The sequence below is a fragment of the Catharus ustulatus genome, chromosome 11, assembly GCF_009819885.2.
Source record: "Catharus ustulatus isolate bCatUst1 chromosome 11, bCatUst1.pri.v2, whole genome shotgun sequence".
Lineage (NCBI taxonomy): Eukaryota > Metazoa > Chordata > Aves > Passeriformes > Turdidae > Catharus > Catharus ustulatus.
In genome coordinates, this window is record NC_046231.1 from 5,543,334 (window position 1) to 5,559,739 (window position 16,406).

At 42.9% G+C, this 16,406-nt stretch overlaps 2 protein-coding genes across 4 annotated transcripts in view; one reads left to right on the top strand and one right to left on the bottom strand.

Moving 5' to 3' along the window:
• LOC117001456 (neural-cadherin-like) overlaps window positions 1-7,056 on the top strand; it is a 64,591-nt gene extending 57,535 nt beyond the window's left edge. Inside the window, exons 31-34 of one of the 2 annotated variants that reach the window (XM_033069817.1) lie at window positions 21-265; window positions 1,774-1,928; window positions 4,832-5,198; window positions 5,601-7,056. In XM_033069817.1, the coding sequence (XP_032925708.1) occupies window positions 21-265; window positions 1,774-1,928; window positions 4,832-5,161 (730 nt within the window). In that variant the 3' untranslated portion in view covers window positions 5,162-5,198; window positions 5,601-7,056. Of the gene's footprint in view, window positions 1-20; window positions 266-1,773; window positions 1,929-4,831 lie in introns of both variants that reach the window. The other variant, XM_033069815.1, reaches the window with a different exon arrangement.
• A 1,802-nt stretch (window positions 7,057-8,858) lies between these two features.
• Window positions 8,859-16,406, bottom strand: part of DPY19L3 (dpy-19 like C-mannosyltransferase 3) — a 35,242-nt gene continuing 27,694 nt past the window's right edge. Inside the window, exons 17-19 of one of the 2 annotated variants that reach the window (XM_033069819.2) lie at window positions 13,239-13,371; window positions 12,429-12,587; window positions 8,859-11,807 (exon numbers count right to left, since the gene is read on the bottom strand). In XM_033069819.2, the coding sequence (XP_032925710.1) occupies window positions 11,646-11,807; window positions 12,429-12,587; window positions 13,239-13,371 (454 nt within the window). In that variant the 3' untranslated portion in view covers window positions 8,859-11,645. Of the gene's footprint in view, window positions 11,808-12,428; window positions 12,588-13,238; window positions 13,372-16,406 lie in introns of those variants that run through there. The other variant, XR_004419057.2, reaches the window with a different exon arrangement.

Consider the following 16,406-nt stretch of genomic DNA (forward strand, 5'->3'; position numbering starts at 1 on the left):
TTCTGCCCTGGTGTGTGCAGCTGCCCTGCAGGACACATGATCCTGGAGAACGCCTCAGGCCGGCAGTGTGTGTACACGGCGTGCGCTGAGCGGCCCTGCCACTACGGCACCTGCGTGGCCCTGTCCCCCAGCACCTTCCAGTGCCACTGCCCCGACGGCTACACCGGGCGTCACTGCGAGATCACCCTGGCCATCTTCCACAAGGACACGGGCCTGAGCTTCACCTCTCTCTTCGCCATCTGCGTCTGCTTCCTGGCGCTCCTAGGTAGCTACGGTAACTACGTCTTGTATTACCTGTGGTGAGCACACCTGTCCTGAGCCATCACCTCATCTCCTGCTGAAAACAACTGAGGGAGACTCAACTCTGCCTTCATTCCTTTGCTGTGGTCCCATCACTGATTTCTCATCCCTCTGCGCTTCCATCACTAAGTGAATCAACATTTGTGAGCTATGGAAGGTCTCTGCAGTTTTGTTTTCTTCACATTTTCATGTCATGGTTGAGGAGCTGTTCAGATGCATAATTGGAAGCAAATGCAATTGAACAGCAAGAGTGAACACTGCTACCAGATAAGCATTGTTTAAAGTACTGCTGAGCATGAAACAGATTTTTCAGTCTAGGAGAAACTTCCTGTCTGATAGGAATACACTGGTCAGGCAGGAGCAGACTTTGCATCTTGCCACTTGTGTCCCAGCTCCTAAACAGCTGATTTTGTCTTCCTCAGCCGTTTTCAGGCCTAGGCATTGGATCTTGAAGAGGAAAACCAGAAGGATCTTACTAGTGAGGAAGGATCACATCTTGGAGTCTTTCTTGTTTATTCAAATGTCATGGAAGTTTGTCTGAGTAAGGCCACGGGATTTTTCTCCAGGCTGTTAGTGTTAATGCAGTTTTGCTCACAAGTTGTATAAGAGTATGGAAATACCATGATTTTCCCCAATTCTGCTAGATACTATGTTTGCCATGCAAATATGAGCAGCAAATTCATGGGAAGCTAAGTGGTACCACAGCTCTTGGAATCCCAGATAGCTGAGGTGGATTATAGATCTTTATGTCAGAGAACTGCAGGGCATGACCTCTGTGTACCCCAGTTTCAGTCCCAAAGTCATTTAGATGCTGCTCCACAGAACTGCTGCCATGTAGATATTCTGTAAGAGATTCTGGTTTCTTTAGTTCACTACACTGGCAATTTATGGTATTCAATGCTTTGAGGTCTTACTCTGAGCTTTTATTGATTTTTATACAGTTGGTAGCAAGGTAATGCACAAGTTTCTATTCATAGAATGTTCAGTATCTGATGTTGAAGCTTGTCAGTTGTGTAAATCCACTTCAGCATTTAAGAAAAATGTGTAAATTAATGAATGCTAAGGCAAAATGTGCCTGATTCTTGTGTTCTAGTAAACCATCTAAAAGTAATTTCCTCTTCTCTCTTGTGTCTTCTTGTGTTTCATTTGTGTGTAATTGCATCTGTTACTGTCAACATGTTGCTACTTCTTTGTCCCCCTCTGTAATGCATTTTCTGTGACAAAGTTCAACTCCACACGGGACAGAGGCAGGTTAGACACTTGGTCTTTAACCAACTTCGAGTTGGGCTTTAAAGGGTGTTGCAAAATACTCTTTAAAAGCTTTTCTTCTTCTATGTTTGATGTTCACCATGCTGGACAGTGCAAACCCCAGACATTTGCTGACATGCCCAAAGTGCAGCTGTGCTGGCCCTGCTGGTGCTCTGGAGTTTACTGGTGTCTGCATACCTGTGCTGTGCTCCTGTGTCCCCACAGCTCTGCTCAGCGCTGGCTTCCTCTGGGCTCACCGGAAGACGCACAAGGCTGTGCACGAAGGTGTTTACCATGCATCTGCTCATCCTGAGGATCTGGAGGACATCAGGGAAAACATCCTCAACTACAATGAAGAAGGGGGTGGGGAGCAAGATGAAGTAAGATTCACTGTCATGTTACAATTAAGACGCAACTGATGCTTCAACATGCTAAGGAAAATGCATTTTGTGCTTTGTCCTCAGCCTTTGTTCTGCAGATTCAGCCCTGCAATTGGCAGATTAATTATTTAGAAGGGTCCATACATGAGGGTGCATGTTTCCTAAGCAGAGAATTTTTAATTTGTCTTAGAGCCAGTGATCCTGAGTGCATGTTGAAAGGAGCCTGTAGGGTGAGTTTAGCAGTAGGGAACAAACAGCTGCTGGATTTGGTTTCAGGAAACATTGAGGTTCTCAGGGCTCATTTGTGATGGAGCTCCAAGGGCTTGGAAGATTCTGGTATGCTTGTGCCTAATGGCCAGGCTTTTCCAGAGAGTGCTCCCAACAGCAGGTATTCATATCTCTCTTGCTGGAAAGGGGAGATGCTGAACAGGCTCCTCTGAGTCCCTGGGGCATGTGGTGGTTGTGGAAGGACCTTTCTGCATTTTTGTGTTTAGGAGATAAATACACCAGTGACTGCAAGCTGTTAATACTTACAGTAGAGCAGATTATACCCAAAGCAGGTATTCTTAACATTCCTGCTGACTTTTCTAAGGTTTTTACATGTCAGTGAAAGGCAGGGCTTTGAAGGAAAACTGTGGATATTATAAACAACTACCCCTAACAGATTATTAACTGATCTACAGATGCTTTCTATGTTTATAAAAGATAAGAAACTTCATTGCCAGCTGTTCATTTCATGGATTCAAGGGATGATGTGACTGTGCAGAGGTAATAATAGTCATGGTGCCAGTGTGATGGCCCAAAAAAAGCCATTGATTTAAAAATATTCTTACTTGTAGAGCATTCTTGTTTTCTTAGTGAATTAGTGGGAATGTAATAAACACAGACATTTCCCATGTGATAACATAGACAGCTATAAATCCTTTTCCTTAATCAGATTAACTTCCTCTGCAATATTTTGCAATTTTACACCCCGAAGGTCTCTTTGAGGAAATCTACAGTTACTGTATGGCATGTTTAATTACTTTTGGAGAATTCTTAAAATACACTCTTTATTTCAAGCAATGGAAGCAAATTAGTGTCTGGAGGATCTCCATCAGAGGAGACCTATTACTGTTACTCTGCCTGAAGAAACAGTGCTTGGAGTGAAGCCTCTCTGGATTCTGTGTAGTCTTTGTAAATTATTCAGATTTAACAGTTGCTGGGATTGCAGCTAAAACTTTTTAAGCTAAAACATAGTTGTTTGTCTAGATTTAAAAAGCCAAACAAACCAACCAGCCCCCAAAATACCTAGAATTACACCACCTTAGTTGTGTTCTAATGTCACCTCCACAAAAGGATCATGAGGCTGCTTGGATAAGAAAGTTTCATTTTTGTAATGTTTGTGGATGGTAGGGCTGTGGGGACACGAGCTTGTCGTATGAAGGAGTTTCTGCAGCTGAAATAAATAGAATTTTCCCGGAGAGAAATTGGGAGCTCATATAAATTGCAAGAGATCATTGCATTGTTTGAGTACACACTGAACTCAACTGACCACCAGCTCTGGACCCAGAGGCAGGGCTTGAGCTCGATTTGTGAATGGCCAGCCAAGAAGGGTTTATTACCAGAAGAAATGTGTCGTTTTAATGAACAATTAGTAGCAGTGAAGGATGCTTTAATATCACTCAGTTCTGTGAAGGGATGATCCTCAAGTTTGTATTGGAACAAGCTTGCATTTAGCTTGTGTCTGATGAAAAGTTGCTGCATGTCATGGATTCTCCTGGTATCCATGCTCGGAGTGGGGCTGGACTGGGGCTTGCATGAATTTAGGACATGCCTAAAGCAGGGATCTGGACTGCGTGTCTCAGTGTTCATCATTAACACTCCTCAGTCTTGGGAGGAATGGGAATAAGCAGCTCCTGTCCCAAACCCCATCCTGCCACTGAGGCAGATTCTTGATTGCAGGTGTGAGGGTAGGGGGTTAAGTTGTTCTCTGTCTCCAGGAGAAATTCAGCACAGCTCACTGAGGTTACCTCAGTTAATCTCTTACACCATGGTTATCCACAATGACACGTGCTGGAGAACTAAAGAAATCCCTTGGGAAGTGCTGATTCCTCATCTCTGTCACTGATGATGCCTGTTCCCATGAACAGTATTAGCAATACAAATAATTACTTGTTTGCTCTAATGAATTGTGTCTCCCACCACCCGTCTGCATTCTTCTTTGGCTGTAAATCAGTCCAGGGACGCAACCTTTGGGTTGTGGGGAAGTGAAAGATACTGAGGGACAAGACTTCACTGCAGGTGATTCTGATCAGTGAATGCCATTAACTGTTGGCATTGGCAGCTTTGTGCCAGAGCTTGTGGCACAATTCCCAAACAGCACTTACTGCGGCTGAGCTGGGAGGGCATTGGTGACTTTTTTGGGAGTAAGTAGTTTTACTTGGCTTTTACAGTTGTGCCACTGTCACATAATTAGGCATTATTCCAGAGACTGGTAAAATTTTATCAAAAATCACAGTAGATTTTTTTACTCATGCTGCAGAAGAATTTCTTTAACGTGCTGTTTGTGAATACCCCTTCTCACCTCTTCTGCCACTCTTGGGGGATCAGTGTCCAGTGATGAAAAGACACTTGGTTCTGAATTTCAGAATAAAGATTGGGGCATTTCTATCAGATTTATTTAGCTTTTGGTATGAAATCAGACTTGATTCTGACCCTGACAGCAGCAGTGCAGAGTGCACAGCTGTTTCTCACAGGCTTTCTCAGGTGCATTGCAGGTGGCAGAGCTGGCAGAACACCTAACCCTTCAGGAGTTCACAGCGAACGGACTGACTCGGGATCATTCCTTCTTTATTCGCAGCAAACACGAACTTTTGGAACCCCCAGAGCATTAACTGCACGTGTCCGATTTCTCCCTGCAGGACGCCTACAACATGGCAGAGCTGCAGGTGTCCCTGCAGGGCAGCCCGGCCTGCTCGGTGCCCAGAGCGAAGGACGGCGCCGTGAGGGCGCGGCCCGGGCCGGCGCTGGGCCGGGCGCTGCTGAGGGAGGCCGAGCGGCGCGGCCCGGCCCTGCCGCAGGACTCGCTGCGCGTCTTCTGCACCGAGGGCACGGGCTCCAACGCCGGCAGCCTCAGCTCCCTCAGCTCCGCGGGGCTCGGCGGCAGCGCTTGCGAGGATATCCACGAGTGGGGACCCAAGTTCCAGAAGCTGAGCGAGCTGTACTCGCACAGAGAGGCAGGAGACCTGTAGCTCCCCGAGACTGCTCTTCTCACTTCTGGAGGCGAAGGTGAGGCACAGTTTTTATACTCCTGCTCTGTATTACCCCCATCAGGCCTTTTTCCCTCGTTACAACAGGGATTCAGATTCCCACTAAGGAGGCACACTTTGCAGTAGGTTGAAAGATGAGTAGGAGCTAATCTTGGGATGTATACTTACTGGTAAGAGCAAAGAGAGAATCTGGGGTACACAGTCATTCACATACTGTGGTTAAGAAGTATATCTGAGGAGTATTTTCTATCACTGAAGTAACGCAGAACTCTTGAGGGATCCAGTGCACACGGCTGGAGCTGAGGGAAGCATGCTGGGTGTGCTGTTTTTGCTGCTCTAACACTTACTTGAAGAAAACACCTTATCTTTTTCTCAAGTAAATGAAGTCCGTGGTGTATTGTATCCCTCTTGTATCCCCCAGTGGCCCTGGATAGTCCTGCTCACTGAACACAATGCAGGTACCAGTCCAAGGGCACAGGTAAAGGAAAGAAGCAGAAGGATGAACTGGAACTTCAGTTATACTGTGAGGAAATCCCTTTATGCAGCCATACAAGGGCAGAAACTGGATTTAGGCATAACACATGAACCCAGCTGTTTACAACTATGTAATTTTCCCAGGGAAGAGGCCGGGTGTTCTAACTACATGCCTCAAAGGGAGCTGGTCAGGAATTTCAGTAGCAAACACCACAGTTCACCACAATCTCTCATTCCTAATGAGCTGCTAAACTGAGCCTAAACCAGCCTGAACTGTGCCATTTGCATCTACAACTCTGTCACTCATGTTTTGTTAAATCTCCTTTGGTAGAAGTATTGCAGGACGTATCTGGGGACAGAGAAACAAAGGGAAAAACCAACAGCAGTACAGGGGGTGAAATATTATGCCTTAAATTAATCAGTCTGTTTTTCAAACCATTTAATGTCCAACTACTATGATGAATTTTTCTTAAACTTGACAGTGTTTGGAAGAGAGACGGTGCCACTAAAATAATTTTATTTTTTTTAAACTAAGACCACTTGTACAGATAAATGGAGTACAGGGCAGCAAATTCAAAATCTTAAGCTGTGCTGTTTCTTCTATGTCATATATAAATAATATCTATTATAATATGTAAACTATATGTAATATGTACATTATTATGAGCTAATAATATGAATACAACCTAGTTTCTAATAATTTGTTTCAGTAAAATGAAGTATGAAACAATGTATTTTAGCACACATTCAAACTGTTTTGGTCACAGTAGCTTGTTTTGGGAGGCCTGGCTTTTATTTTTACACATCTATTAAAACCCATAAGTAGGTGAATGCTGTCTGCAGGCCAGCTCAGTTTGCACGTTTCCCAAATGAGAAATGTTCACACAGTACCTTGTTCTCACGTGCATTTCTGCCACTCTCTGGAAAATCTTGAGTGCACCATTAAGCACTGGTTACACACTGCAGGTGGTGGGCATTGCCCTCTGGAAAACCTAAACCCTGTTTTTACTCACACCCAATGGTCTTGGTTCACATCAGAGAGTCTGTGATTTGTAATTTTACTGACACATTTATTTGACTGGGGGGAAACCTTGGCTGAATTATCTTGCAGTGTTCACCAGCTGTGTGCCAACTCCTATATTCCATGATCTCAGCAGTCACAAGCAGGATATGGAAAATGAACTAAATATGTATTATGCACAAAAATCTATTCCTTCCTGAAAGAGCAATAATTTTGTCTACATACCTTGTGTTCTTCCCAAACCTATGGATGTGGTGTTGCTTTGGCTGGTTTTAATTTAATTTTGTCTGTAAGCTCCTTGGGGACAACACTGTCTTTATTTGTCTGTGAAGTGTCCTGCCTATCTCAGGCACCATGTAAATAATAAACCAGCCTTCTGTCCCGGGTGTCTCTGCCTTGTTTGTGTTTAAGGATGACTGAAGGGTGGACTCTGTTGAATTATTTCTCTCTCATCCAAACTCTTCTTCCATCCCTGAGGGACTGGACTGGTCCCTGGGTAAGTGATGACAAGCACAAGCAGTGCCCAGGAACCCTGTGGGTGATAAACATGGGTCACACAGGGCTACCACAGAGCTGCTGATGTTCAGATGTCCAGTGCTGTTCCAAAGGTTGCTGCCCTGCTGCTGCTTCCTTCCTCCTTACAGCTGTAGCCCGACTTTGTAACAATATGAAAACAACACGCCCCAGAGCCTCGGAGCTGCCTCTGCACTCAGAGTGAGCCCCACCTTCTACAGAGCATACAGAATAAAACAAAAGGGCAGAAACCCTTTCCAAACTGCTCTAGGAGCTTGTGTCGATACAATCTCAGTAATAGGACACACTCATTTGCAGCTGTCATGCCCTATTAAAGCCTACTCTTCCTCTTTCCAGAGTTTACTAATTAGTTCATTTAATTTATCTATTTTAATTTGCATGCTCTTTTAATTACTGTGTAATTGCTGAAATCATATCCTCACTTGTTCTGCATTTGCACAGACATACACAAATATTTCAGTGCCTCTGCAGAAAGGCTTATCCCAGCACTGCCATGGCTCCCAGGGAGAACCAGCTGGCTGTCCACAGAAAGCTGTGCCATGGGTCAGGAGGGAAGGAAAATACTGAATTAAAAAACCCATTGGGTCCCTAGGTAGTTGGATTTTCAGTAATCTAGTGCTTTTATTAATCTTCTTCCATGTTCTTTACAGACTTTAAACATACAGTAAGAACATTTTATTTAGCATAAAATGTTTATAAAGGTCTGAAATTCAAATAATTGTGTGGATATTAGTATTTAATCTGGCTGCCTGTCAACTACGTTAATCTTTGTGGTTTTACCCTGTTAAAATAACATTCCAAGTACATGACATGGAGCCAAGCCATAGGAAAGCTGATTTGTCCTTAGGTCTGACCTACTGACCAGCAGGTTTAGGAGGGAAAACAGGGCTGTAAAGAAGCAGCATTAGATGAGCAGAAGAAAGTTGAACATTTTTTTAATTACAAGAATGCTAAAAGTCATGGCCATCTCCTCGGGATTTAAAGGAGGAGGTTCCCTGGAGCTCACAATCCCCTCTATGCAAAAACACCGCGTGTGGCTCACATGCCATCAATTACATTAATCCTTAATTAATGCTGGTGACAAACTCCCCCCAGCCCCCTTTAGACCAGTCCTACACATGGGCAGTTTTATCTCCAGCTCTGCACATCCTGCAGCTCCTACTACAAGTCGCATCAGGAGATCCTGCTGCACGTACAGCCCTTGAAACGTGCTTCTTCACTCCCAAAGAATGCACTTCTCTCTTCATCAAAATACTAAACTTGAGCTACAATGTGCAAACAAGCAGGTCCCTGTTGGTCAAAGCATTTAATATATGATTTTATATATATTTGTAATACACTTAATAAAGAAAGAAATAACATTTATTTAAATGGATATACTACCTCAGTCTACTGCCCTTACAGGAGCTGACATGCACAGGGTGATGACTGGTAAAAATCATGGTACCTTTAGCTTCTAAAGGAAGCCCAGTGAGCTGTTAAAATACAAAGGTGATTCTAAAATCAGTACTATACACAATTTAATGAGCTTGAGAAGCCAAAACTTCCTCATGAAAAATATTTTGCTTTCCTCCATAGGGACTGAAGCAAAGCTGATTTCCAAACCATGTCTTTCTCAACCCATCCCAACATAAAAACAAGCAAAAAAAGTGATTTTCAAATTACACAATTTATTTAGTATACAACAGTCATTACATCTTTTTACAACAACATATTATAAAATAGCTGTGTTAGATCCCACCAGCAGAACTCTGAAACAAGAAATGGAAATACACTTATGGATCTGAAAGGCTTTTCTCTCCTAAAACAGTCCTGGCTCCTTGTTAGCATTTTGTCTCTGCAATCTGAAAAAAAGCAATTTATACCACAATCCCACTGATCACATGCAGCACCAAGTCCTTGTGGCCACCAAGGAGCCCACAGGAGGAGCCCTGTCCCTGCCGTTCCCACTGCTGCTATCAGTGAGTCGGTACCTCAGGAACGGGAGGTGCAGCCCTTCTCCCCCAGCCCCTCCCAGGCCTTGTCTCAAACTGGGGCAGGGAGGAGCTGCTCCCTCTGAGCTGGGAACTGCTTCTGGCCCGCAGCATTTGGATTTACTGTTTGAGCAGCCTAGTGTCTGAATGCTGCACTACAGTCCCTGGAATATCCCTTAGTGTTACACCTTTCTAACAGTCTCTCATAATACATCTTTCTGTCTAAAAAACCCCAAACAAACCAGTTTGCACTTGGTAGTTTCTATGAACAGGTTAAATTTCTCCTTTGGCCATACTAGAGACTGCATTTTTGAAATTAGTCTTTTTCAAAATAATTACTGTTCCAGTCAGGATTTCTTAGTCTCAGCTGTTATCTACAAGTAACTTCTGAAGAAAACAGGCTATCACTGGGCCTGGCAATCCCTCCCCTCCACCAAAGGAAAGTTACTGCACCTTTCTGAGAGATCCAATTGCATTCTAGAAGAAGCCATAAGAGCCCAGACATTTTTTACCTTTTGTGTGCTTGTTTTCAATTACTGAAGGCACTCACTGAGGGATTCACTGACCCAGGCTTGCAGCAAGAACCACCATGCATCATTACAGGCCTAATTAAAGTTTTAATACTGATTAAAATGCTTTATTACTGTATTATGTTAAACTGCAGTGGTCTTCAACCTCATTAAAGGATACAGACTAGGAATTACTCAGGAGTTTCAGCTGCTCAGTGTAACAACCCAGCTCCTGTCAGTATGTGATTTAACACAGCCTGGCTACAGCACAGCCTTCTGTGCCAGAGAGAAAGGCAGAAGGATGTTCAACATTATTTAATGAGTATTTACTGAATATAAAATTGTTTGAGCATGTGACATAACCATCTCCATCTCTTCAGTAATTTACCTTGGTACAACTGAAAGGGAAAACACTTAAATCATTTGGAATTGGAGCCCAGCTCAGTTGTGACAGCTAATCTCATTACACATCTTGATTAAATTAAATGTGGAGTTTGCTATCTGTAGCACTTTAAGTTTCCCATCATTAGAAATTAATTGCAGTGGTAATTATTATAACTGAGTTATTTGCACAGGCCACAAACACTCTTATAGGTGCTCAAATGTTAATTCAACCTGGGCCTAGAGGCACTTGATTATTACAATTTAAGAAACAAATGAGCCTAGTGGATGTCTAGTTCAAGATGGAGAATACTGTGAGGCATCCAAATCTGATTTCTGATTTCAGTCTGAAACCAAAGCAGTGCTAAAAACACAGCAAAAGCCATGTGGTACCTTCTTAACATTTAGAAATCTAATACAAATCACAAAGTTCAGGCTGGTAAAAAGACAAAGGGTACAAACAAATCACAAAATTCTCAGCATTGAGGTCTGCCTTTCCTTAATCTTCCACATAATTTTAAAATACTTGTAGTTTCTGTTTTAGGCTAAAGAACGAGGACACAATGATTTTGTGCTAAAATATAGAGCTTTGTGTCTGAAATAATACAAAACAAGGCTCTACTATCTGAATGTATTTGAAATACTGGTTTCCTGCTGATTTAGAGATGAGTTTTTCTTTGTCCAATTTTGCTATCCTAGTGGAATTCACACAAGGAAAAAAAGGCTCTCCTGTAGTTCAGAAAGTATATACAGAAAAGTGTTGTGACAATACAAACTGAGAAATTTGGATTTTTGTTTGTTCTGAGTATTTTACAAGGATACAAACATGCAACATGTATCAAGCATGCTCCGGCCTTTTTTCTCACTAGAAATACGTAACACTCCATCATTAAACACTTAATTTTATAAACCAGTTTGTTTCTGATCAATAAAAATGCTGGACCAAAGATTAAAGTTTTTTCTTCAAAATTGTTTGCTTAATCTGCACTCACTGATTCTGCAATGACACTCACAAGACTGGAAACTCATATCCGCATACATTCCCAAAGAATTCAAAAAAGAGGCACTGAAAGAGCACAAGGATCTGTCAAAAAGGATCAGACTGTAAGACAAAACTTCCTTTTGTGACTATTTTTAGGATTCACAAAGGCAATGCTTACTCAGGGCAGGAGCAGCATGGGCGGCTTTCACAGAATTTCTACCATTTGAGAGGAAAATCTGAACTGCTGAGTGGAGTCACAGGCAGGCACTCAGCAGTGCTCCCACAGGCTGCTGCCTTTGTCTTCCCATCACTTGGAACTGGAAACCAATTACAACCTAATATTCTGAGGGTCAGAATTTATAATCGAAATGGTCCCTGCTAGTGTTTATTTACGAATTTATGAAAATTTCGGCAACATCAGTAATGTTATCAAAATTAAACTGTCAAAAAAACCAATCACAGTAATTAAACAAGAAACCATTGGTATAAAATGTCTTTCTTATAAATGTAACCTGTTTGTAAACTTCATCTGCATTTCCTAGTGTGGGTCCTAGCAGTGAAATAACTGAACTTGAAGTCACGGTTGGAAACATTATTTATGCTTGGCAAGTTTGTAAACATGGAATGTTTTGTTTTGAAACACTTTGGTGAAGTGCATGGTGTAAGAAGGAAGGTTTTTTTTAATTTCCTCACAGAAGCGAGGATACAATGAAGGTTTCAAATCAGGTTCATTCTCTCCCAAGCCATCCATGATCTGCAATGAAATGGAACACATGTGTGAAATTTCTTTAGGCAGTTCACAGTTACAGGCAATAACAAGTTCATAAAAACCTCCACAGTACATTCACTGGGTCAGACTGGCCAGGTTTGTTTACAGTATGAAAAAGTGGGAGGAAGAAAAACAGCTTTAAACTTAGAGTATTGTCTCTTAATGATAAAGCTGCTTTGTCAGAGACCTTCTATATCTGCTTGGGCTTGTGCAGCCTGCTCTGGCTCCACCTCAGCCCCAGAAATGCCTGAGAACTCCCCTGACACAGAGTGGTAACTGGTAACAGAACCACACTGTGCCTGAGGGAACTGAAGCTCTAAAGTGATTTACACCTGGGAGGGAACTCTGCTTGTGTGCTCCTAACCTGGAGTTTGTTTGGAAGTGATTACTTATTCTGCCCAAGCTGAAATTCCCACTTTTTTATTCTCAAATACCCTTAAAAGCAAGCAGTGTTAATTTGGCCATTTTGAGAATGTCTAAAGGCTCCAGTAGGTTTTCCTTCCCACAGTGCAATTATGCTGTGCTACCTCAGATCTTAGTAACTGGGTTTCAGAGTGACGTCAAGCAAAATGTATTTTGTTCCTTCATCTTGTCTGTAGCACTCACATGGCCGTTGGCTACATCCAGCAGGTCGCGCAGGCGGCAGCCCCTGCTGTGCCTCCTCTCATAGCAAATGCTGTCCTCCAGGATCACGTAGTCCGTGCCAAAGGAGCGCAGGATTCCGTGCACATCACTGGGAGAGCGCTTGGCATAGATCTGGTAAATCTGGAGAGCAAGGAAACTGAGCTCCAACACACCACATCACCACTCACTGTTGGTTTGTTTGCTCTATCATGACTCCTCTATCTTGAGCCAAAGAAAGAACATGTCAATTAAGTATTATAGAAACAATCTAGAAGTGCTTTATTCAGTGGCTGTGTGGAGGTGTGTGTTACGGTGAGGGTGCTGCTGGCTACACAACACTGGATGGTGCTGTCAGGCTTTGAGAATGCATCAAGTCCAGAAAAGGGTAGGTGAAAACAGTCTCCCCAGCTCAGTGTGCAGTTTCTCAGGGTGGTTTCTGTATCAAATGCTGTGTACTGCTCTGGAAACTGAAGGGAGTTATCAGGGAATGCTCCATGTGGGTTTAACAGCCCAAGTGGGCACAAGCATCTACTGATGCCACAGTAAGCCAAACCAGTGCCCTTGGGACTAACTGGGTACCCAGGTACAGAGCTGCTCAGACACTCACCAGCTGCCAGGAGTGAGTCAGGAGATGCCCAAGCAGCTAAATCCTGGGCCTGTGCCTGATAATGAGCTGCTCCATGAGTAAAGCATGAGATGCCTTTTGCAGTGTGCCATTAGGACACTACTGTTTTCTCGAGTGGAGTCGGTGATATAGGCAAGGATTATTTTAAAAAATCAGAAATCTTTTACCTGCTTTGTTCTCTCTCTCAGATTCTTATCCTCATAGTGGGGATGGTTGGTTAAGGTCCGTCCAGTGCACAGTTTGACTCCTGCCAACAGCTGCATGCTCCCAGCAAACACTGCTGTGTTTGGAGTGTTTGACCTAAACAAATGTTGATAAGTCTGAGGAAGTCTCTGCAGGGGTATTTTTGCAATGCTTGTGACAGATCAGAAGGAAAAAAAAGACTGGCAAAAGTATTTTTCTGCTTCTCTTCTATTCAGGGAGCAAACTGTTCAAGCAACTGTGTTTTCTTCAAATGCCAAGTGGATAAACTATGATAATACTCAACTGCAAATAAAAAATTTACTAAGTACTTTGAGGAATCTAAGGAAAACATGATCCTGACAATTTCATATATGTATTTCATATATTTCTCAGGTTGATAAAGCCTCTGAATATTTTTAGGTTTCTATATTCTAATTATTTTAATATTTCAAGAAACTTATTGTGACTTAGGTTTGTGTCTGATATATATAAATTTATATAATTTATATAAAATGAATTATTTAATATGAATGGTAAAACTTTCTATTCCTGTCCTGGCAATCACCATTCACTTGGAATGAAAACTTTGTTCCATAAGACTTTAATCTTCCTATTCTGACAACTGTGGGAGAGAAATGATGAAAAAAGACACCCCAGTTGCAAAAAGCTGGGGCAGGGGGATGCAGAAGATGCCAAAATAATGCTGTCACTTATTGTTTCTGTAACCTTTGAAATTCCAAATAGCAGTCCTGGTATCTCAGGATCACTCAAATAGCAATAATGAAAAAATTATCTTTGCTCACCTTCTTCCCAACAAGTTTACAATCTCAAATATTTGCAAAGACGCAACAGAAGGGCAGAGCAAAAAGAAAGAGTAAAAATTCCAGGCAATGGACACTCCTATCATCAGGCTAATTGAAACTGGCCTAGTATGCTGTAGTGTTTTCTAGTGCTTAGTAGGCACATAACCACGGAAGGGTCTGTGAAGGTTAAACCAGCAGAAAGCAGCACAAATTAAATCAACTAAAATGAAATTAGAATGTCAATAGGTGCCTAATATCCTCATGCATGCACTGAAGTACTCCAGTAACTGTGACACTTTGAGGTTGAGGTGCACTTCAGGGAGCCTTTGGAAACTGCAGCTACAGTCATCTTTAAGCGCCATGATCAGCTTGAAAATGTTGAGAGACAAGTATTAAATTTTACTATTGCCTTTCAAGAGATTATCCTTATTAATAATTACAAACTCTTCCTAAAAAATCTTGCACTGGTACATTAATCTCATCTAGGAAGCCAGAGATAGTATTTTTAATAGACCAGTTTAACTTCACTGATAGACTAGTCCTTCAGCACATTATAAGACCAGTTTCATTTTAAAGTCTGAAAATATTTAATCTCTTAAGAAATTATTTATTACTTAAAATATTCAAAGCCACAAGTGTCCTGAAGTACATGTTCCATTAAAAGAAATTAATTGCTGTTAGAATTTAATACTATGCAAATGGGATGGCCCTGACAGGCTGTCAGCCAGGACTCATCCCTGGAGCTGTGCGAAAGCACAAGTCTGTAGGATGAAGCTGCAAAAGACATGGGCTGGACTCACTGAGGGAATGGGGAGGGCTTAGACACCCAAATAAAAATGATGATTCTTAAAGCATCTTCAGCATGTTTGTGTTTGCTGCCTGGGCCAGGAAACTTGTAATGTGACAAGTACACTTCTGTGCTTGTTCAAGATTAGTTAAAATTTTAAAACCTGACTGGCCTTCCCAAGGCCAGCTCTTCTGATTGGAGATTTGCATTATAATGGGCTCTGTAGCAGACTCAAACTTTCTTAAACCCACTCACACAGCCCCTCCCAACAAGTACCAAAGGCAAAACCAGGAGAAAAAAGCAAACAAACAAGAGCCAAACCAGCCTGCAGGCTCTTTTCTCTGAAAAGAAAGCTAAAGGGTGATAGTGCCCTTTATCAATAACGTACTGGTAAAAATGCTTGTGAAAAATGTAGACTGAGATAATACACTGAATTGGAAGGTAGCCACAGGGCTCATCCAGTCCAACCCCTGTCCCTGCAGACCACCTAACAATCCCCCTGTGCATCCCTGGCAGCGCTGTCCCAACGCTCCTGGAGCTCTGGCACCCTCGGGGCCGGGACCATTCCTGGGGAGCCTGGGCAGTGCCAGCACCCTCTGGGGGAGCAGAACCTTTCTCTGAGAGCCATCCTAACTCTGCTCTGGTCACAGGGAGCAGAGACTGGAGCTGCAGCTCCCAGTGAATCTCCCCTCAGAAAATGGATCATGGAGAAGATTCAGGGTTCCATTTCTCCCTTTTCCAAAAGCATTCACTCCTGCCCAGAAGGGGTGAAATACAGCTGAGCTGCATTCTTTACCAGATGGAAAAAGTTTTGCCAGCACTTCCTGCTCTCCCTGTCCTTTGAAGACCATCTAGTGATTCTTGCTTGCTTTTCAGATAACTGCCTTAAGTGCTTTGGTCTGGGGTTGAGTTTAAAATCTGGTGTTCGAGGTAAAGGCAGATGTTTCCCTGAGATTTACAGGTTTGAAGTCCTAGGAAATGATACTCCTTCAGACACATCACTGTTCATGTTTTACTGGCCAGCTCAGATGTTCCTAGATCAGCAGGAGCTACTGGAAGCCCTTTTTCCCTGTGCTGCACTGGCAGTGCCAAGAGCACAAGTGCTGGATTTCAGAGTCCTGGGCAGAAAGCTGGGAGATGACACAAAGCCACAGGCAGTGTCTGCCCTCTCCAATTCCCTCCCCAAGAGCTCTTGGGGGTGCCACTGCTGAGTTCTGGGGACACAGCAGTGCTGAGGAGCATTCCCAGGGCCAGTATGGTTCCTGCATCCCAGGGATGCGCCTGCCCATGCCCTGCCTGAGGCAGGCACTACCTGCAGGGCTCTGCAGCCAGGGCACCTCCTCTGCTGCAAACCCCTGAATGACACTTCTCTATTACACAAAAACCAAGCAATTTTTACAACTGTCTGAGCAAATGATGTATAAAATGAAAGGATAATTTGTTTTTATAGCTCTCTGCCAAGCTCCATACCACATTGCCCAACCTGCAAACAATTTATTCTCTAGGAAATGTCACTAAATAATGACAAGGACTTACAGGTCAAACTGATTTACATTATATAA